Here is a 23,716-nt window from a genome sequence, read left to right on the forward strand (position 1 = left end):
CTTGGGCACTACGAAGATGCTAAGGATTCAGTGTTGAACAAACCCATGCTTTCACATTTCTCGCAGCCCATAGAAAGACTTTCAGTCTTTATAGTGTGTACGTGCTATCAGATCTCGCAGAATGAATAACGAAAAAGTCACAGAATCATAGCCCTGACCAGGGATCGGCAAACCACAACCCATATGCCAAATCTATCCCACCACCTGTTTCCATAAGTAAAGTGTTTTATTTTATTTATTTTTCTTTATTCATTTTAGAGAGAGAGGAAGGAAGAGGGAGAGAGAGATAAAAACATAGATGAGAGAGAACATCGATTGGCTGCCTCCTGCATGCCCCCCACTGGGGATCGGACCCACAACCTGGGCATGTGCCCTGACCTGGAATCAAACCAGCGACCTCTTGGTGCATGGGTCAATACTCAACCACTGAGCCACACCAGCCAGGCTGTAAATAAAGTTTTATTAGAACACAGCCATACTTTGATGACACTAGGTCTGTGGCTGCTTTCTCACAATGGCAGAGGGGCGGCTGTGGCAGGGACCTGTGGTGCACAAACCTAAAACACTTCCTAGCTGGCCCTTTATCAGAAAAAGAGTCCTGGCCTGGATTAATACAGCTCTGCGGGCTCCTAGCTGTTGACCTTATCATCTCTCGGACTTTAAAAAATGAAAGGTGATGGTTTGCCTGTGTGGACAGTTAGTATTTTTCTTTTTTTAAATATTATTTTGCATGACGGTTTTAAATAAAAATACCATTAATTATTGGCTGATAGGAAATGTTGAAGATTCTAACAAGAACGATGATTGACACTAACCTTAATACACTTTCCTGTGTTATGCTACTCAATCATTGTAACAATATAGAAGTTAGACACTATTATTATCTCTGTTTGCAGGTAAGAAAACTGGTTCTGGGAGAGGTAATTGATTTTCTAAATGATAATAGTTTATTGAGAATTCAGTATATCTCAGGAACTGTGGTGAGCTGTACATGGGTTGTCTTACTCAATTCCCACAGTGACTAGGAAAGCAGTACTAACACCTGCCCCCCCTCCCCCCACTGTGTACAAAAGACTTAGTGATACCCTGGCCTGTTTGGCTCAGTGGTTAGGGTGTCAGCCTGTGGATAAGAGTCTCGGGTTCGATCTCAGTCAAGGGCACATACCTCAGTTGCAGTTTGTCCCTGGCCCTGGTCAGGGTCATGCAGGAGGCAACCAATCAATGTGTCTCTCTCATAACGATGTTTCTCTCTCTCTCTGTCCCTCCCTCCCTCCTGCTCTATCTGAAGATAAATAGAAAAATATCCTCAGGTGAGGATTAAAAAAAAAAAAAGACTTGGTGAGGTTGTTGAGTTGCTTGTGACTCCATCCTAACTAACTGGAGACACCAGGACGTGATGCTGAATTCAGACTGAGGTTTGGAAGGTGACTCCCACTACAGCCTACCCTGTGGTTCATTCACAAGGACATCTCTCCCCCTCCTTCTCCCCACTGAATCGAAGCGGTGCCTGAATGCAGCCTCCTCACTGAGTAAACCGCTTTCAAACGCTCCAGTTATCTCCTCCTGCGGCCCGAGGATCAGAATGCTAAAAGGAACACGCAAAAGCCGCCATGGGGATGCCTTCTGCTCAAATGTGAATCCGTTTCAACCTCTCAGGGCTGCCTTACACCAAGTAGTTCTTTACGATCTCTGTGTTCGAAATGAACCCTAGTCCAAGTTCTAATCAGTCATGGAAGATAAATATAGGAACTCCTACCCATTAAGAAATGTGTTCTCTCAACGAGGAGTTATTGAAGTTGGCTGAAGACATTCCCAAGAGATATCCTTTACATCTTAAACTTCCAAAGGATTTCCATACCTGCACTTTGAGGACTGGACAAGCCACTTTGGGCTTTGGCCACTTTATCCATGCAGGTGACGGAATACATATTGCGAACTTTGGTTCTGTACTTTGCCAAGCAGTGGCATGTAACTTACAGCAGTGAGCACACGAGAACTGGGCTCTTTCACTCACTGTTGAGTTTTTTCTATTATACGTTGGAGAATGTGTTAATATTGTTAATATGTTCAAACACGGGGGCTCTCATCTTGGATTTCCCACCAATCGTACTGTGTGATTCTAAGCCTTTTAGCTGTTCTGGGCTTAGTTTCTGTGTCTCTAAAATGGGCACAAGCCACTGGCCAATATATGGCTCATTTGGTCATGAAGACCAAATGAGAGGGGGAGGGGCTTTCTAACCTGCGCAGCACAATACAAGTGCTAGTGACTAATGTGACTAATGGTGCCATCGAGGAAATCGCCCTGGATCAAATGAAGACTCCTCTTTAATTTTTAAAAACCATCCCTTTTATAAGCAGATCCCTTAAAGAAGGACTAGTAAACTAAAAATGATTAATTGAAGATTAAAGGCAAGACATCCCTCTCAGTCAGCTAAACTAGTTCTATACACGTCTTCATGGCACCCAAAAAGTTCCACTCCAAGGTCCAGTTTTAGGGACATTGGGTACCAACAAATCCATAAACCCAGTTTCATCTCTTCCTGAGTCTTTTTTACGCAGACAATGCGAAAGTTCCTTCCAGATTTCCATGACAAATTGAAACAGCTCAAGGAGAAGGCTCACTAAATTGATGAAGCTGACATCCCCCCTAATCCATTAGAGCAAAGGACTTTCGGAGGCCCAGGGACCCCACAGAAATCATGCTCTCGTGAAGCAATTGATCATCACTTGAGGACTCATTCCAGGATGGGGCCAAATCAGCCTGCAAGGAGCTAACGGGAATGCCACTGCTTTGGGCACAACTCAGAATATTAAAGAAATAGATCCGACTGCGAGGTCATTCCTGTGTGATGGTAGCAGTACAACAGGCACTTCCGGCTCCTAACACACACCTGAGCATTTGCCATTTGTGATGCCTGGGATGACAGGTGTGGCCAATCCTTTGCCCCAGCAAGAGGATTTTATAACTAAGGAAACACTGTAGGTTCCTGGTGGGAAAGGGTGTGGGGGAAACATAAAGAAAAACACGATGAAATAAATGTGAAAGGTACAAAGCAGCGCTCAAGGCATATCAGGTGTTTGACACATGTCAGTAATGTCATAGAGGCCTTTCAAGGTCCATTTCAAATACAGGATTCCATAAATAAGGGAATGGGTGTCCATCTGTATGATAGGCATAATGTCTGCTGTATCATGGAAGGGAACTTCCTATTAGAAACGTGTTGCTCGGGGTGCCATATTCTTTACATCACAGACAAAAGTAGGGCATCAAGCTGCTCTGAATGGGACACGGTGATTCAAACCTCTCCCTGTGTCTCTTCTGTTGGCTTCAATCCAAGGACCTGCAGAATTCCCATCTTGAGTTCCCTGCTTCCGCCACTACTTTGGGGTCAAGCCCCAAACTAGAGGAGCAGCAGGGTGACCCCGTACCAGTGCCTACAATTAATTATGTACCAGCCGTGGATATGGCCAGATATCTGGCACCATGAAGGGGGCAAGAACATAATCTTCGACCTCAGGAAATCACAAGGAAGGACACACAACCTTCCCAGTGGGCGGAGGGCATAGAAACAGGGATGCATACGTTGGTTTTCAGTGGGATTTCACTCAATGTTCTGTATACCTTCCCTCCGGTGTTATTAACATTTGAGGCTAAATAATTCTTTGTTGTGAGGGATGCCTTGTGCACTGTAGGAGGGGTGTTGAGCAGCGTCCCTGACCTCGATCCATTAGATGCCAACAGCAAGCTCCCTCCCTCACCTTGTGACAATCAAAGATATCTCTAGACATTGTCAAATATTCCCTGGGGGACATAGTTGCCCCTGTTGAGAACCACCATTGGCCCTACTGTGTTGTAATATCCTCCCCACTACCAGCTCCAGACGAATCCCATCCTCAGAATTTAATGACAAGTTTCCCCATGAAACAAGACGCATTTCATCCAGTCCACGAAATTAAACGTGAAATGCTCTAGTCATGCTTGGAATCACTTTTGGTTCTTAGTTTATTTTACCCGAGTCTTCAGGTTATCATAGAGATTGCACATAATACGTGCTCACTAAGCACTTATGTTAGAACAGGGGACCACCCCGGGGGACAACAGACATCAGCGACTCATGGATAGAATTCAGTAGGTCTGTACACTTTAAAGGGGCAGACTTTACACCACTATTTCCACTCATCTGCAGCTGAAATCTGGTACATCCCTTGATTAGAATGTAGAGCATGTTCTGGGGGTACTTATCACCCTGGGCCTTGGTCACCAATGGAAATCACAGATTATCTCATCTCAGAGTAGAGGTGTTGCATACATCTTGAAATACCATCCACACTCACCTACAACTAGATATTTGTAGAAGTTTATAATAAAAAGTTTATTATATCACAAAATTGTCTTTTTATATATTGGTAACTGTATGTCATTGGTTTCCTTTGGTAGTTTTGGGCACTCTGTACAGCAGGTTAAATGTAATTCTGAGGAGGGGTCCACAGTCTTATCAGCCTGGCAGAGGGGTTCACGGCAGAAGACAGGAGAGGTCCCCCTGTAGAACGACCGCCTGGCGCACACACAGGCAAGCTCCCTGAGAGCACAGTGGATTTAGCACTTTTTGCACCTGCCCCAGGGTGCCTGGGGCGGACCACTCACCACAGGGCCCGACCACTCTTAGTGAGAGGCGGGGGTGACTGATGGAGATTGGAGATTTCCTTTCTTTTTTCCCCACATCCTCAGTACCTTCATGGGTGGTTTTGAGAATCAAATAAGATGACGGCACAACGCAGGTATTCTAACTACAGGCTGCTGCGCAGCGGAGGCCACACATTCAGGTTTCGGGTTTCGTCCACCCCTGGGCATCGGCCCCGCCCTGACTGTGGTGGCACCTTCCCCAGACAGGCTTCTTGCTCTTTATAATTGCTCAGTCTTAGAACCAGGGAGGAAGAGAGGGGAAGAAGGGCGGGAAGAAAATGAGGAGAGACAGGGAAAGCAGTCATTTAAAAATCCAGTGAGTTCAACTCCAATTTCAGAACTCATTCTTTTTTGTTGTTGTTGTTAAAGAAAGCAAGCATGGTATGTATGTATGTATGTATGTATGTATTTTTATCCTCACCCAGGACATTTTTCCATTTTTTGTTCAGATACAGTGGGAGGGAGAGAGAGGAAGAGAGAGAGAGAGAAACATCGATGTGAAAGGGACACATCGAGTGGCTGTCACCCTCACGACCAACCAGGGCCTGGGACAAGCTGCAACCGAGGTACGTGCCCTTAGCGGGAACCGAACCCGGGTCTCTCTGGACTGCAGGCCAATGCTCTAACCGCTGAGCCAAACCGGCCAGGGCCCAGAACTTATTCTTTACCTCTCTGCTGTCCACGTGGCAGGACTGGGGTGTTGAACTGAAGCTCCGTTACCAGACTACAGCAGAGAGTAAGAGTTTTTTTTTTGATAAAAATAATTTTTTTCTTTATTGATTTTAGAGAGAGTGGAGAGGGAGAGGGAAAGAGAGATGGAAACATCGATGAGAGAGAACATCGACTGGCCGCCTCCTCATGCCCCCACTGGAGATTTGGCCCACAATCTGGGCATGTGCCCTGACCGGGAATCGAACTGGCGACCTCTTGGTGCACGGGTCGACGCTCAACCACTGAGCCGCACCGGCCGGGCAAGAGTGGTTTTTGATGTTACCTCGTCCATAGGGAGCAGCTTCCCCTGTCCTCACCCAGGGCAATCCTTCGAGGTCTAACTCAAACCCCCACTTCTCAGTGAAGGCCCCTCTTTGGAATTCCTGTGGCCCCAAAGCTCTGGGCCCCTTTTAGGGTGCACAGCCTTGCACGTGAGTTTCTCTGTTACATTTCTCACATCTCCTACTCCAGTTTAAATCCCAAGAGGGAGGTAACAACCACACCTTATACATCCAAGGCCCTGGCACCTCTCCTTTATCCACCAAAAATCTTTGATTCGCGTTTGCGGAGGAGAGACATCGTTTCGGGGTCCTGGGAGGGAGGATTAGGCTGAGGACCGGCTGAGGCTCTCTGCGAGGATGCCCTCATTACTCATGCAGCTGCGCACCAGAGCCCAGCGCTCCCCAATACCCAGCCAGCGGCACAGACAGGAAGTCAAGAGGGAAAGGCATTTTCCTTGGCAGCTCAGATGCATTTAACAGCCAGAGAAGAAAAGCACATTACCTTCCCTCACAGCTCATCGGCACCTGCTTATCGATTTCATATCAGCTCTCCCCTTTGTTTGTTTAAGCTCAGTCTCTTTCTCGAGCCTGTGGTACAAGTGTGCCAGATGCACCTGACCTCTGATGAGCTCCTGAGAGTGGGGAGCACTGTGCCCTGCGTGCAGAACTCACTGGCCAACCTGGATCATCTGGCCCTTCCTCGTAGGCTCAGCCCGCCTGCTCTGGGCAGAGTACGAAGACCGGTGTGAGCTGCCTGCAAGCCTGCAGGTCTCAGAGTGGGGGCTGCCTGTTTCTTTGGGGAATGTCCTTTTACAATACAGCCTCAATCCTAGACACATCATGGGTGCATTTGGTCCCGTGATTAGTAGATTTGTCCAACTACTGGCTGATTCCCCTCCCAGATTAGATCTTGTCATGCCCCAGGCTGAAACCCTTCAATGTCTCCCCATTACCCTTAAGCCCGAACACCTTAATATGGTACATAAAGCCCGCTACAATATGATTTTAGTAAATTCATATACATACATCTCCATAATGATCTATGTAAATGTGTGTGTGTGTTTAAAAATCTGTGTGTTATATAACATATAATGTATATAGTATAAGATACATATATATGACACAGAGAACAAATATATATACCATACGTACATCTGAAACATGTAATACAGAAATGTGTATATATATATTTATAGCTAAGCATATATGTACATCTGTAGCTATGTGTATATGTACCTTTGTTGCTATGCGTATATGCACATCTGTAGCTATATGTATATGTACATCTGTAGCTATGTGTATATGTACATCTGTAGCTATGTGTATATGTACATCTGTAGCTAACTGTATATTTTTAGCTAACTGTATATGTACATTTGTTATGTGTATATGTACTTTTGTAGCTAAGTGTATATGTACATTTGTAGCTATGTGTACATACACATCTGAAGCTATGTGTATATGTATATATGTAACTGTGTATGTGATAATAGCATAGAATCTTTATATTAAAATTCTGAATTTCAAATTTTAAAAGTGTAAGTCTTTTGATGTGTGAATTATATCTCAACAACGGTGTTATCAAAAACACAATACAAGCTCTAGAGTCTGATTGTCTGGGTATCTCATTTCTGCCATTTAGCTCGCTACACAACCTTGGGGAACTTCGCTCTCTACTTGTCAGTTTGCTCATATGTAAGAGGACATAGTAATAAAAGTTATCTCAGAGGGCTACTGTGAGAGCTGAATGAACACGTGGAGAGAGATGGGAACAGTGCCCAGCACAGAATCAGTAATACATGTTACTGACTATAATTATGGCCTCTCTTTTCACGTCTGGGTACAGCTCCTTGACCTCTGCCCCTGGCTGTGTTGGACTTCTGAAACTTTTCTAGAAGATCACGCTCCCCCAGGACCCCACACTCCGCTCCTCCAACCCCTTTCCTTCACCGAACCTATTTACCCTTCCAGTCTAACTTCACCATCACTTCCTTGGGGGAAGACTTCCCTTACTTGCAAAATTAGGTTCAAATCTCCCAATTTTATGTTTCCACGACATCTTGTACTTCCTCCGTGATGACACATTTTTCTCCTGTAAATGTGTAGAACATCTGTCTTTCTTGCGTGGCTGTGGATTCCAGAAAGGCGGGGCCCCTTGTCCCTCTGCTCAGCACAGCAGCTGGCCAGAGTCAGCGCTCAGTTAATATTTATTGAATGGACCGAATTTCCTTTTTAAGTGAAAACTGCTTACACATCGGCTTAAATAATGCCAAGCCCCTTCCTGCTGCCGGCCCTCACTTCCTTTCTTTTCTGACCTGTGAACATTCTTGCATCACAAATAACTTCTAAGTTCCACACTTGACCTGATTCCTCTCTGGCTGACAGCATCAGAATCCCATCAACTATTCCGTGAACCCTTCAGCCACACCCTGAGAAGCCCCTGGGAGGCTCTAGCAGAACCCTGAGGGGTCCCCTTAACTCCGGCTTTTGAGGGAGGAAGCAATTCCTGCTCTTGCTGATAATGATCTCTTCCCACAAGACACAGCCAAATGTGTTTATTTGTTGGAGAAACAATGGCTGCTCATCCCACTTCCTCTGTCACAGGGACCCTGCTGTCTGGGAGGCTGTTGCTGCCTCCCCTCCACCTGCTACGTGGACCTCTGCTCCCAGGAAGTTGATCCAGCGCCACCTCTGCAGGCCGCTCTCCTGTTCCGGTCTCCAGCACCGATCAAGTCTTCTCAGCACTGACTGTTTCAAATGCTAGCTTGTAGCTTTTGTTTATCTTTATAAGGAGCTTTTTCACTGTCATTTACTATCTCACTGGGCATGCGCTTTGACACCCTTGGATTTCCTTGACACCCGCTGACCTACTTGATACCCTTTCACCCATTTGATAGCCTTTTACCTTTGACACCCTTTTACCTACTTAACACCCTGTTACTTATTGAGATCAAGGAGCTTGTCTGCTGTGTCCTTATGTCTGGGCCCTGAACTCCGATGGGTGACAGCTGCGCCAATGTCTCTCAAGAGGAATGTGTGGGCAGGACCATAGCAATCGGCATCCATGCAATGGGCCCTTCCTGTGTGCTCAGCGCTGTGCCAAGGACTTGGCATGTACCGTGCAGGTGCTCTTATCACCGTCATCCCCAGGTAGGCAGTGATCCAGAAACCTGCCCAAGGCTGTGCCGCCTGAGCCGGGAGTGGAACCCAGGCAGCCTGTCCCCGAACACCAGCCCACTGAGCCATCTCGCCGTGCTGGGCACCTGCCCAGAGGAGACGGGCGAAGGCGCGCGCTTCCATCCTGTGCCCTGAGGGGCGCTGGGTGTCTTCTCCGCTCTCTCTCCCTCTTTCTTTTGTTTGGAGGCACCCTCAGCACCTCGTCCACGAATTCTGGGGAAGCCAACGTGCCACAGGAGTTAAGATTAGAAGGGTGGTACACTGCAGAGCGGAGAGCAAGGTGGGAGGGAACACATACGGAGCTGAAGAAAGTATTTTCAACGCTCTCTTCTCCCACTCGAATAAGCTGAATTAAACTCCAGTCCCTCCCGTAAAGGAGAATCCAGTTAATTTCCTTCCCTAGTCTGCACACTGAGAGTTTCTTATTCATGTTGTCATCTCATTAAATTCCTAGAGTCACTGCGGAACATCAACATTCCCCTTGGTCTCGGCGGGGAAGAGAGAAACAAAAAATCAACTCAGGTGACTTTCAGTTGCCTGAGAACACTCTGCAACAGTGACTATAATTAATGAGAGGAGACCATGCAGCTAGACCATGTGGAAAACCTCTTGACCTTGAAGATGGCCTGGCAGAAGTGTGTCCCCATGTTTGAAGATGCTCTGTTCTTGGTATTAATGTCAAGAAGGAAAACTGGAGGATAAAAGCAAACCAACAGATGCCTGAAAGCACATTAGCTGTTGCTTGATGGCGGAATTAACGTCCTGTCGGTCCCACAAACAAACACAGACCGGAAACATATCCCTTCTTCTCTAAGTGCTGGAATTGGTTCTCGTCAAAGCAGTCCACTCGGAGCCTCATCAACTCCTTCGTCCGTCTGGAAAGCTGACAAGGAATGTTCCCGACTGACTTTTCTCCTCCCTCCGCCGCGTGTGCCCGGGAGACAATGGCTCAGCAGCTGAGGGGTCTGCTAAGGTGAGGCTGAGGGACAGCTGGGATGCTCACACAGAAGGACGAATCCATCATGCTGATCTTAAACCACTTCTGCCTCTTGCCAAAGGGAAGAGTGTGGGGGGCCCCACCGTTGCCTTTTGCTCCTGCACCAGGAATTAACCCAGCAGCTTCGGCGCAGCTGGGTGGAAGGGGCATGAAGCCAGGCTTTGAGAACGACTCTTTTACTCGGTGCAGTTATGGGAGTTGTAGTCCCAGTCGCATTTCAGATAAAACCCCATTCTTACTTCTCCGTTGTAGAATGGTGCTTTTCCTCATTAGACATCTCTGGTTGCCTAAGGTTGGAGTTATTCATCTGAGACTCTTTCGTATTTGGCTTTCTTGCTACATTATTTATGGGAAATGTATCTTTATGACCTAATGCATTATTTCTGTAAATAATAACCCCTTTCTGGAATGAGGTTCCGGAGAACTCCGCGGCCAGCCATTCTCTCTAACTAGCTGCCTCCCCAGCAGATTTTCTCTGGAACGATGACAGAGAGCAGGAGGAGGCCCCGGGCTGGATCCAGGCTCCTCTGATGTGTCACCCAAATGTTCCTCTGAGACCGGCAGGCTCTCAGCTCCCAAGGACCAAGGTCTGAACTATTCCGTTTTCGCCACCGCGTAAGAGGAACTGTTCCGCTTGTTACTATCATCCCTCGAGTTCTCCTGTGCTTCCTTCCACGCACTGAGGAGACGCTCAGGAAGAGGAAGGAGATGAAGGCGATGAAGGCGAAGGCGAAGGGGGAGGTGGTTCCTGCTGGGATGGAAGGGAGACAGCTGATCACACGTGGCCGGCAGGGTGGCAGACCCAGCTGTGTCCCACTCGAAAGCCTGTGACTTCCTGCCCTTGGTGAAAGGCTGAGTGGACAGCAGACCAGGAGCGAGGGCTCCACGCCTGGGGACGCCCCGGAGGGCAGGCGTGGCCGCTGGGCAGCCTCCTGAGGCGGAACGGCTGGGCTGGACGCTGCTTGGTAAGGCTCCCATGGCGGGCCCCTTGGTTCTGCTGCCCGATGCCCTTCTGGGCATCTCCTCTCGGGAGTCCGTCCACTCCATCTCTGGACACTCTCTGACGCCCTCCTCAGCCGGGCATCTCTGACAGGCTTTCCTGCTGGCTCTGCCCTGGACACTCGGCCTGTCCCCTAGGGAGGCCCTCGGGCAGTACGACCCAGGGTGCCTGAAGCTGGACTATTTATCTCCGATGCCAAACCTACTGTTGCTCTTAGAAATGCCTGTTCACGCGCCATAACTGTCTGCCGGGCAAGGCGCAGCGCAGCACCCCGACGCCCCTCTGCGGGCCCCCAGCTAGGTGCCAGGAGTTCTTCTGCGTGACCTCTCATCTGTCCACTCTCTCCACCCCGGAGCAGGTCCCGATGAGCCCTCAACAGAAGGCATTACCGTGTTCTCTCAGCTCAGGTGCGGCTCCTCCTGCCCCCTGGTCTGCGCCATCGCATTGGCCAGGACTGCGGTGCTGGGGAGCCTCCGTCTCAGGCCACAGACACCCCGAGCACGGGCGACGCGCCAGGCGCTGTTCTGGACTCCGAAAGGTGCAAGTTCCTGTTGCCACGAAGGAGAGGTGAAAACAAACACGCCTGTCCTGATTCTCTGTCACGTGGTGGTCACTGCTCGGACGAGGAGTAAAGGAGCGTAAGGTACAGCCACGTGTTGGCAACGCTGTCCGCAAACCGCCCAGGAGTAAACATGGCAGGCGTCGGGGCCATGCGGTTGGTTTCAACCACTGACCTCTGCTGTTGTCCGACAGCAGCCCCGCAACGCAACGAGCACGGCCCTGTGGCTGACGGACAGGCAGCGGTCGTGGCCTGATCCGGCCACGGGCCGTCCTTGGCCAGTTCCTGGTGTGGACAGGGACAGTGCGAACGTGCTGTTTTTGACCATAAGATGGTCAAGTGATCTTGGAGCCATAAAGAAAGAGACCTTTCATGCACAGATGACAAGAGAGGACTCTGTGCAGAGGGGAGGAAGCGGGCCGTGTGTCTGGACTTACAAGGCACCTTCCTCTGACAGCCTACAGCCCCAGGTCTGTGGCTCCCGTGCGTGGTCATGGTGTTCCCGATCATACCTTCGGTGAGTACAGCGAATATTTTCTACTGATGCGCCCAGCATCCGCTCCCTGTCCTAGTAACAACACCCCGATTTTTATTTGGACGAATCCTCCCCTATCTCCCTCCCTGTCACTTCTAACCTCTGTGTGTTACATGCCACCGAGCCAGCTCTGACTTTGGACAGCCCCACGAATGAGCGGTGTCCATCGTGTCCTGTCCCCAGCAGCCCGGCTCAGCTCCTGCAGACACATGCCTAGGGCTTCTCTTATGAAGGCAATCCGCCTCACGTCTGATCTTCCTCTTCGCCTCTGCCTTCTTTCCCCAGCACCCCTGTCTTTTCCAGAGCACCCCGCCTTCCCTGATGTGCCCGAAGCGGGCAGCTCTGTTTAGCTGTTCCCACTTGCAGCGATGCCCCAGGCTCCAGAAGAGGGGCTATGACCCGGGTCGCCTTGTTAATGAGCGTCTTCCATCATCCTGGTCACATCGCAGGCAGGGATGAGCACATGGCCCGAGTCAGTCCAGTCAGAGGCGAAATCGGGACTCTATTGGATTTACATTAGGGAGAAAAGTGCTCTCTCTGCTCACCAGCAGGGTGGAAGACAAAATGCAAAATTGGAAAACAGCTGAGAGATGGTACGAGAAAGAGAGAGACTGAATTTTGGTCACCCTGTCTGAGCCACTGAATCTAGCTTGAAGCTGTCAACGGCTGGATTTTTCTATCGCGTGAGGCAATAAATATCCCCTCCTGTGGCTTTCGGTGGACTTACGTCATTTAAACCGAGTCCTGACCGATAAACGTGATTCACTCACTAAGCTTTCTCTGTTTTTCCTCTAACCCATAATCAAACCTAGTCCAAAAGCTCCTTCCATTTAAGAATCTTTCTAGCCCTGGCCAGTTTGGCTCAGCAGTAGGGTGTCGGCCTGTGGACCAATGAGTCTCGGGTTCAATTCTGGTCAAGGGCACGGTTGCAGTTCATCCCTGGCCCTGGGAGGGGTCATGCAGGAGGCAACCAGTCTATGCATCTTTCTCACGTCAATGTTTCCCTCCCTCCCCTCCCACTCTTTAACAAAAAAGCTTTCTAGCCCTAGCCGGTTTGGCTTCGCAGTAGAGATCAAAAGGTCTTGGGTTCAAAGGCATATACCTGGGTTGCGGGTTTGATCCCCGGCCCTGGTTGGGGTCATGTGGGAGGCAACCAACTGATGTGTGTCTCTCTCACACGGATGTTTCTCTGTCTCTCTCTCTTTCCCTCCCTCCCTCCCTTCCACTTTAGAAAATCAATGGAAAATATCCTTGGGTGAGGATTAAATTAATAAAATAAGAAGCTTTCTAAACTCTCCCTTGGACACCACCCCACCACAGCTGGATCCTACAATTCTAGAGTTGCTTTGTTCTGTCCTATGAAACAGCTCGCTGCCTGCTTGGGCTCTCGTATCTATCTGTGTGTGTGCCACCCTCCGGTTCGACAGACAGCTCCCTGGCCAGCTGCCTTTCATCTCTGCGTCTCCAGGACGCCAGCAGCAGGGACTTGGAGATACCCTATATATGCATATGCGATAACACCCACTTAATGAATGAACACCACTAAGAACCCCACACTCCTTTCATCATCATTATCAATCGCCAGGTTGCGGTAGAGTGTTTCATCAAAAACTCATTCAAAAGGCTAAATGTATCATCTGATGTCTTCCTAAAAGTAAAAAAAAAAAAGGCATCAGGCCACATTTAAATTTCTATAAATCGGATGCTAATGTAAACGGCTTTAGACTTAATTAAAAATGTTTTTCAGTCGACGATAGCGTAACCGGGGTAATTAGCATCAAGTGGCAGCTAGAGGACAGATCTAAAAAACGAACCCAGAGTATAAATAGACCTAATTAACAATTAGAATAGCACCTTATAATGATGCTTTGTTTATAAAGGCTATAATGTTCAAGTCATTGTTCAATGAAACGGGCCATTAATGAAAATCAAAATTACGTTTTCCCTGCTGTCTCACGGAGGCGCCTCTTAGACACACTGGCACCTACGTTGCCTCTTTTCTTGTGGCTTTTAAAAGACCATCCCTGGACACCATTTAACAATTTTATTGTGTAAGTCAAGCTAAACTGTATCACACCTCATCTTGCACATTAATCTGATACCTTGTTTGGTAATTAAATGGATGGGCTGGACGACAAACCTAAATTTTCTTTTTTTTTTTGGTACGTGCCCCTAATGGGAACTGAACCTGGGACTCTCTGGTCCGCAGGTCGACGCTCCAACCGCTGAGCCAAACTGGCCAGGGCCTAAATTTTCTTGTGTCAGACCTAATAGATATCTTTATAATATGGAAAACCCAACATTGGGCACATTCATGCCCAGATGAAGGAAGACAGGGTCTGGTTCCTGAAGAAACGCAAGGCCTTGAAGGCGAGGGGGATGGCAGCCCCCACGGGGAACGAGGGACGGGTTCTGGAGAGGCGGGAGCTCGGCAGGGAGACATAAGTTCCTCTGTAGGTGACGCAGGCGAAGTGCCGGAGAGACAGCCATGCAGAAACGTCCAGGCTGTGCGGGACGTGGGACGGGAATTGAGAAGACGACTTAGAGCCAATAGAGACTTGGGGGTCGTCTGCAAAGAGCGAATGTTCTGGAGGAGGCAGAAAGAGGGTCCCTGTGGGAGAACTGGTGGGAACAGCGGAGCATTTGGAAGGCAAAAAGGGGGGGGATAGCTGGACAACCGGCGCCCGTTCCTTCCCGCTCCCGGTGACGCCCACGGCCACAGGAGTCGGGGCAGTTCAAGGGGACTGTGAGAGCCCACTGAGCATGGCGGTTAGGGCTCGCTGGAAGCAGCGTCTGACTCCCTGGGCTTCTCCTGTGGGACAATCGCTCTGTGCCTCAGTTGGCCCCTCTATAAACCGAGGTGATCAGCCAGTGCCTTCTTTATAAGGTCAGTTCGACATCTTGCAAAGAGCAAGCCCTCAGCATATGTCAGCTATATTTATATTGCAGCTTTTCTTTTTTTAAAAAAATCTGTTTTTATTTTTTTTTAGAGAGGGAGAGATAGATTGAAACATCGATAAGAGAGAAACATAGATTGGCTGCCTCCTGCATGCCCCCCACTGGGGATCAAGTCAGCAACCTGGGCATGGGCCCTGACCGGAAATCGAACTGGAGACCTCGTGGTGCATGGGACGATGCTCAGTTCCCTGAGCCACGCCAGCTGGGCTATTGCAGCTTTTCTTGAACAAAGTTTTATTTTATTTTATTTTATTTTATTTTATTTTTTTATTGATTAATTTTTGTTACAGATGATTCTCCTTTTTTCCACCACTGATTCCCCCCTCCCCCTTCCCTCCCTGCCCCTTCCCCAGATTGTTGTCCATGTCCACTGTTCATGCATACATGCGTATACGTTCTGTGGTTCATCCCTCCCCCACCTCCCCACTCCTTAGGGGATTGTCAGTCTGTACCCCGCTTCCGCGTCTCTGGGGCTACCCCATTCCTCAAACTGTTATGTTCATTATATTCCACAAATCAGCGAGATCATATGAAATTTGTCTTTTACTGTTTGGCTTGTTTCACTTAGGATGATACTTTCCAGGTCCCTCCATGTAGTCTCAAAGGATAAGAGATCTTTCTTTCTTTTGAACAAAGTTTTAAAAGCTGAGTGTGAACTCAAGTGAAAGCTACCAGCAGAGTAGTTCCTGTCTTAGTTCCGTGGTTCACAGACTTTAGTGCCCATCGGACAGGTTGGCTCAAACGCAGCATGCTGGGCCACACCCGCTCAGTAGATCTGGGTTGGGGCTTGAGTTTGCACGACCAACAAGAAAACCGTAGCTCAGGCCCCGTCCGCACTTCGAGAACCACTCTCTTACTGGTGCAGGGAGGAACTCTACAATTCTGCGACTTTGAGCCAGTCCTCCAGTCCGCCTAGGACCTCAGTCCAGCGTGAGAACACACATGCTGGTAAGACCAGCCTTACGTGCAGCGGGGTGAAACGGGCAGTGTAGTGCTACCCAGCCTGTACAGGTGTATTCTATTCTAGTCGAGCTGTGTCCAGGAAACCCACCTGTCCAAACTTACCTGATACACGGATGCTCCTACAGGTGCTAAGCCAATTTCTCTACGAGGACCTTCTTTCATGAACACGTAAGGGCTGCATAAAATGTCAGGATGGCTGGGTCCCATGAAGCCCGAGTGGACCAACAGAAACCGTCCACAATACCGCAAGGGCTAAGTGCTCACTGGGTACCACACATGGTGCCATTCCCTCCGCAGACTCTGCAGCACCCAGCTGTCCCCAGTACCATGAGACCAGGCATGACGACACTGTGTCACAGAGGACAAGGATGCTTAGAAGGAGGAAGCGACGTGACCAAGAGCACTAGCTGACAAATGCCGGAGACCGAGATTAAACCTGTGCTCTCGATCACTCAACTCTACGACTCTTACGTGTTTTCTTTTCCCCAGGAAAGATGTGCGTGTGTGGGAGCTTGGTAGCTCCAGTCTGCCTACAGCAATTCCCTCATCTCTTTGCCAGGAGGAGGTGCCCAGAGAACTGAACTATTCGTTAGGAGGCCTGGCTGCCATTCTTTTGCCAGGCTGTTCAAGGACCATACTATTCAAGGTCCTTTGAGTGTTCTCAGGGTAATCATTGCTCTCAAAACTGAATAAGTGAGCCCTGACCGGTTTGGCTCAGTGGTTGGAGTGTCAGCCTGTGGACCAGAGAGTCCTGGGTTCGGTTCCCGTAGGGGCACATACCAAAAAAAAAAGAAAGAAAAGCGAATAGGTGGGTATGCTTATCCAGAGAAGAATTTAAATAACTACTCTGAGCCCAAGAGTTAAATTACTATCCAGGAGGCATTATCTTCTTGGGGTTATTCCTTATGATCTACTGCCTGTTCCTACTCAACCGAAATAACTGACCTATTTGCATATGTTTCTTACTACAGCCGTCCGTCCTTACTTCCGTTCGTTAGTGTGTGGAAACTAAAGCTTAGGAGAAAAACAGACATGGGTAGGGTCACTCAGATCCCAGGTCCTGGAGCAAGGATTCAAACCCAGGGCTGATAGACTCCACCATGACATATCCATCCCCATTCAAAACCCCCAAGGGTTTGAGCAGCCCGACCACTCCCAAACACAAACTCCTCATGGAGCGCAAAGGGGCGTTGCCTGCTTTTCTCATTCGCCCCACATGGCTGAATCCCAGCTGACACACTGGGCTGGCTTCCCTGAGGAGGCTGGCGCGGGATTTGTGGGGCGTCATTTCCTGATCTCCTCAGCACGGCTAGCAGCTTTATCCCCATGCTTTCTTTCTACATCTTTGTACAAATAAACAAATGCTCCTAATGATGGAGGAGACAGATTTTATCCTAAATCGCCTCTAATCTTGGTCTCTGGCATTTGTCAGCTGGTGCTCTTGGTCACGTCACACACATAAGCAACAACAAAAACATCCACCTGCTTCGAAGCAACCAAAAAACTACCATGATCTTTCAGCCTTTAGTCTACAAAGCGGCGGGGGTGGGTGGAGGATCAAGTTCTTAAGCGATACCATTATAGAGTTCTGTACACTAAGAAGTCAACCCAAGTGTTGGGGCATCTAACGTTACCTTGTGTCTTTGCAAAGTCAGATTTTACAGCAGCGAGTTGATTCATGAAGCACGAAGAAATGAATGGGAGATGCCAAACACCATTGGCGTGAGATACCGTCACTTTGCCCCCTGGGCAATTACTTTACAGCTGGTATAGCAAAGTCATCTTGAACAAGAGAACAGCCTGACGCTGTGTGTGTGTTTTATGAAAACCCTCAAACCTAGAAGTAACATAGAAAGTGCCATTTCTCCAGATGATAGGGAAAACCATGAACTGGGAGAGCTGGGGAGGGTCTCAGCACTGACCTATTTACATGCAGTTACGTGCACTGAGGCTGGAGTCCACAGGCAAGGATTTGAACTCGATCCTGGGCAAGTTTCTTCACGTTTACTCATCCCAAAATGGGATACATTTGAGGAGGCGGCAAAGCATCGTGCTTTAGAAGTAAAGCAGTCTGCATTCAAAACACCTGGCTGGGGACTCTGGCTCTCACCCCTCACTGCGTAGGGCTCAGTTCTGTCATCTCCAAAATGGGGACAAGGACACTGTTGCCTGCCTCCCAGGGCGTTGGCAAGGGGTATATATAACAATGCCTGGTGTCTGGATCACAAGCGGTCAGTAGACTTTATTTTTGTAAGACTGTCCACTTAAGAGGTTTCAAAAATAAGCACTAAGAGGTAGGACACACAGGAAGAAAGAATGAGCCTTCATAGCTATGACTTTAGTCTCTGTTCTCTGCCCCTTCAAAGCCCCACCCACAACCCAGGGCAGTCCTGGCCTTTTACAGATTTTATTTACCAGGGAGTGGTATAAAATTTGATGTCTAAAAGATTTTGTTGCTGAAGTAAAACAAAATTTTTTTTTGCAAACTTCTGCTCGAGACGACTCCCATGATACAGATAGGAAAATACAAGACAACAAAGGGTGTTGTTCCAGTTCACGCCACACGGGGGCCCCTGACCAGGGCTGAGCTCTGCCTCTGCTCTCACTCCAGCCTCAGGAGGGTCACTCCCATCTTAAGATGCTGCTAAACCTTGTGTTGGTCAGGATGATGCGGATGTTTGGAGACTGACGGGATCACAATGGGCCCAGCAACAGAAACAGGGAAATCAGGACCACATACGGGTGGGAGAGTGGGGGGTGGATGATTGATGGGGACGGGGAAGGGGAGGAGGAGAGAGAGAGACAGACCAGACAAACTGATTGACTGAGGGCAGAGGCGATGGCCAGGAAGAGGTGAGCAGTGATGCAGAAGAAAGAAGATGCTTCATGAAACTGATAATACAGAGAACAAATAGGAATGTCCAACTAGCACTTAGCAAACACTTACTTGTTAGCCAACTTACTTCCCACTTTACACAGATTATTTCATTCAATCCTTCCAAGAATGTAAGAAGGTTGATACTCCTATTACCCCCACTCCCCATTTTATAGGTGAACAAACACAGGCACAGAAAGGTTAGGTAACTTGCTTAAGGGCACACAGCTAGCAAAAGATAGAGATGGGTTAAAATCATAGTGGGTTAATTTCTGAGCTTTGAGCCATTACGTTTAGTAACTCTTAGGGATCAATAGACAGAAAAGAAGGATTAGTATTCACAGAAGCAGTAGCAGGGGTTTTACTGGCAGCAGCAGCTACTGTTGACTGAGCACTGCTCTGTGCTAGGCTCTGCGAGAAGCACATATAATATGACCTCATTTCCCTGTGAGGGCCACTGGGGATGGCAGATATTCTTACTCCAGTTGAACAGAAGAGAAAACCGGCCAGGTTGTTGGTAAGTTGCCCAAAGTCACACAGCTAACAGGTGACAGACCTCTTAAACCACCATTCTCGATCATGTTAACCCAGAGCCACATGGCACAGATAACTTTTATTTTTAATATTTTTTCTTTATTGATTTTAGAGAGAGAGGAAGGGAGAGGAAGAGAGAGATGGAAATATCGATGAGAGAGAACACTGATTGGCTGCCTCCTGCATGCCCCCCACTGGGGATCGGGTCCACAACCTGGGCATGTACCCTGACCGGGAATCGAACCAGCGACCTCCTGTAGCTCAACCAAGTGAGCTACACCGGCTGGGCCAGCACAAATATCTTGTGTTCTCAGATATAATGCCTCCCACCGTGGGATCACAGGCATTTCTGCAAGTGTTTTTACAAACACATTCTTGGTCCCTTCCACCTTCTGCTTCAGGCGGTCATGGTTGGATCTATGACTCCAAACTTTTCAGAAGTTCCCCAGGAGATTATTTTAAAAAATTTTCTAATCAGACTACATTGATTCAATAACCTGGTAAAAGTTTTGATATAAAGCATCCAACAGTATAAAAAATGCCAAACAGATGTGTCAATTTCTGATACATTTATACAGTGACAACCATAGTACATCCTACAGGCAATGGGCTAGAAGGGGTAAAAGAAGACCGTGGTTGAAGTCTAGGGATATGTAAAACAATACAGAAGTAGAGATGATCCATAGTACAGTATATTCTACCCCCACTACTGCAGTCAGAAGGCACAGAAAAAGGAACCATTTCCGAATAATTCCAGTGGAAAGCAGGACTCTTACACGCCTGACAGACCGTGGGACCTTGGTCCAGCTCACTGTTGATTTGCATACGGCGGCTTGTAGTTTTCTCCAAAAGGAAAACATATACCATCGTAAGTTTAGATTAAGAAGTACAGAACTATAGGGTGCCCAGAAAAAGTGGTTCATTCCTTAGCATTATTTATATGATCCCATTTTAAAATCCAGTTTTAAAAATAAGTACCGAGTCATGTTATTACAAGGTAGGCAGCTGATGCTCTCTCATCATGAAAAGTCTGAACCGGTAATATATTTTTTCTGAACTTTTAGACAAGAAGCCACGAGAGTGCTTTGGTTTGGGTTGAAGTGACAGGCTTTTCATAAGGGCTTTAGAATGGAGAGGCTCCATGTTCGGGATTTATCTCCTCACAGCTCAATGTTCAGAAAGTCCGATTACAAAGAAGCCAAATCAAAACCCACTCAGCCTTCCCACGTACCTCTTTTCTTTCAGTAGAACTTTACTTCAATAGAGATTAGGGAAAAACCACCCCAAACCCCAATAGGTTAAACAAGTCAAACAACCACTCTATTCAGATAAAACCGTCACAAGGGTCCATTGAAGTATCAGAGCTAAAACACAATTGTGCTGATTTTCAGTGAAGTCGCCAAGTATGTGACACAGACAAAGGTGATTTGGAGGTACAGCCAGGCTTGGTGATCGCACTCACACACATCTAGGTCTTGACTGCTTCTCACAAGACTGCCCGGGACTGACCGTGCTCCGATACACTTCCTGGCACGAACCCACGTCCCAGGCTCAGCGTTGGCAGATATGCCACAAAGACTTCACGACTTGAGAAATTTTCACCAGGGACCAGGCTCCAGGGTGGGGGCTTTCAACTGCCTCGATTTGAGAGAATCCAGCTAATTGGCCTAACTCACTCTTCTAGACACCCTTTCCTTCTTGCCCTGAGATGTACACAGTTAGTCCACTTGCGCTCATTGGTACACAGACCAATGAAAAAGTTTCCTTACCTAGAACTCGTAATCTCTCAGCTCCGACTACCACTTCGTTGTTGTCGGCAGAGAAGAGCAGTTTTCCAGAAACTGTCTTGACTTCAAACTTTTGGCCATAAGCTTCCACGGCCTTTGGACCTGGAAGGAGAGAGGGAGAAAACATCAATCTCGTCGTGGTCGATAGCAAAGCGCTTTTCTTAGAGCGGATACGTTTGACTAGATTGCATTGGACTTGAATGTAACTGGATTGGTTTCCAAGAGCCAACCATGAAAATCAGACTCACGACTTCAGCCATGTCTTGTCAGTTACCTTTCACCATCTGCTCTGGGGCTATGTCGATTTTAAAGGCCATCTTGTCCTTCCTCCCAACTGATGCTTGAATGAGATTTACCACAGCTGACCACCAAATTACTGTCAAATACTTATAGATTTTGGGTTGAATATATCAAGGGACGGAAGGCTCACCACCACTTGAAGCAACCAGTGTACCTGCGGCCAACTTTAAATCCAGCTGAAACGTGCCTCACTCTGGCCCCTTGAGCCATTGTTTGCATGTGACACCACACAAGTCTGTTTCTTCAGTGTACAGATCACTTCCTGGCAGGAAAGGTTTTAATGCATTACAATTTCTTGCCTGGGAGGTTGTTGACTCTTTTATGCTAGAATTTCATTCCATAAAATAAAAATAAATAAATTTTAGAGGGTTTATCATATGACAATAGATAACTCTTCTTGAAGGTGGGGCTATAGGGCATACATAAGACAAAGCCCCTGCTCCCGTAGTACTTGTCTTCTGATGGAGACAGATGAATTAAGTTTAAACATGTATAAATAAAGAAATAGCTGCAGAGACTTTTGGGTACTGTGGGAACAATAAAGCAGGTGAATGTGTTAGGATTCCTAAAACAAACAAACAAACAAAAACCAGAAAGGAGACAACTCAGCCGATCTGAGCTCGAACCACCTGAAGTTCGTCAGAAAAACCCGGAGGGTCATTCTCCTCACTGAACCCAGCTCAGATCCAAAGGAATTTCTCTTTTGGTCGGGAAATTCATACAGAAATAATTTCCAGGACAGGGTCCAGAAATCTTATAGTTAACCAGAATTTTCCAGGAGATTCTGACATAGAATTTTTGTCCCCTTCTAGTTGTTAATAAAAAGTAGTAATAAAAAAGTCCTCGTGCCTTCCAGGCAAAAACAGCCAAGAAACATACCTGTTGTTGGAGGAGTTGGGTTGGATACTCACTGCTATGAGGGAACACACACCAAGGACCACCACACGGGACATGTCGGTAACAAGGAAGGACTCACTACGGTATTTGGCCTTACATTGGGTTATTTCGGCAGGGTCTAAGGAAACAGGACTTTGCTTGGAATTAGATGCTGTCAGCAATGGGGAGTCGTTTCATGGTTGGTACCTTAATACATCTTTTCTAGAAGTAGGGAAGACCAGAGCAATGCTAAAACTGTAACAATGAGGAAACCACAGTCAAATTAGGTAGGGCAGAGGGATGTTTGGTCATGTTTGTGGTTGGGATAAACGTCTTCATTCTGTCTGAGCTGTCTTTGTTTTGTCTTTATCCTACATGGCCACCAAGTGGCCTTCTCTGGTGTTGATGTTCTGTGAAGTTATTTATGTTCAAGTGGGAGAACAGCAAGGCTTGGCTGGCAGTGCCCGGCCAGGCCCTGGGTGGGTGGGGCTGCTTTCCTCCTTGTCAAGGCCATCAGTCTAAGAATCAGATGGCAAGAATTACATCCTAACCATCTCCTGGCAACGTGACTCTGGGCAGATCGTTCGATCTTTCTGAACCCCCTTTTCCACATCGGTAAAATTGCGCTGTCGTCCTATCTACCCCACAGAAAGGTTGAAATGGTCATATGATACTGTTTATAAAAAGGACTTGGAAGGCAGAAAGACTGTGAAACACAGGGGGTTGTTCTTGCGATTGTCACCATCACTGTGATCATGGCCACCGGCCGTGTTCTAATGCAGTGGTCACCGCACACTGAAACTAACGAATGACTAGGACCTTTAGGGCTCCGTCCACATGATCCCGTCAACTTGGCAGACCTGCTCTCTGGCCAGAGCATCCACACGAGCCCTCTGCTAAAATCAGTGACATCGGAAAAGCTTCTGAGTGAGCGGGGAATTGAGATAGCAGACATGGCCCAGAACGTCCCAACGGCGCAGGACCTGGACACTGTCTTCTCCAACCACCTCCTGCTGCAGGTAAGACGAGCAAGTGGCAGAAAGGCTGAGGGCTCCCAAGGTCAGCAAGTGAGCCAAGGGCAGGCCCGTCCCACAGAGGAAAAGGGACGCCTGCTTGTCCAGGGAGGAGGGGGGCTGGAGTCGACATGAAGAGCAGACAGAAAAGGAGCTTTTGGAGGATGGGGGGGAAGGAGGAGGCTGGAGAAAGGGCCAGAAGAGATCCTGAAGGAACGGAGATGTACACACTTCGGATTAGTTGTCCTGGGAGGGCTATGATGCGGCTGCCTTCTTGGCGACGCCCAGACCTTCAGGAAAATCTGTATTGCTGGTCAAGGCTTTGGGGTTGTTACTTTTGGGGGGGGGTGATGCAGGATCAGGAGGTAAAGCAGTGCTAAGGAATGACCTCAGGACGGGCACAGGTGGACCCAGTCAGATGGCAAAGTGGTGGCATGACTGGGGACCACAAGTACTTGGACTTTGC

The 23,716-nt window shown here is 48.0% G+C and overlaps 1 protein-coding gene across 1 annotated transcript in view; it reads right to left on the bottom strand.

The window, feature by feature from the left end:
- The window catches only part of SGCD (sarcoglycan delta), a 195,669-nt gene that overhangs the window by 104,086 nt on the left and 67,867 nt on the right, over positions 1–23,716 (bottom strand). The window contains exon 3 of the mRNA XM_036240715.1: positions 21,044–21,163. Coding sequence (XP_036096608.1) covers positions 21,044–21,163 — 120 coding nt within the window. The remainder of the gene's footprint in view (positions 1–21,043; positions 21,164–23,716) is intronic.

The sequence above is a fragment of the Molossus molossus genome, unplaced genomic scaffold (genome assembly GCF_014108415.1).
Source record: "Molossus molossus isolate mMolMol1 unplaced genomic scaffold, mMolMol1.p scaffold_m16_p_4, whole genome shotgun sequence".
NCBI classification, from domain to species: Eukaryota; Metazoa; Chordata; class Mammalia; order Chiroptera; family Molossidae; genus Molossus; species Molossus molossus.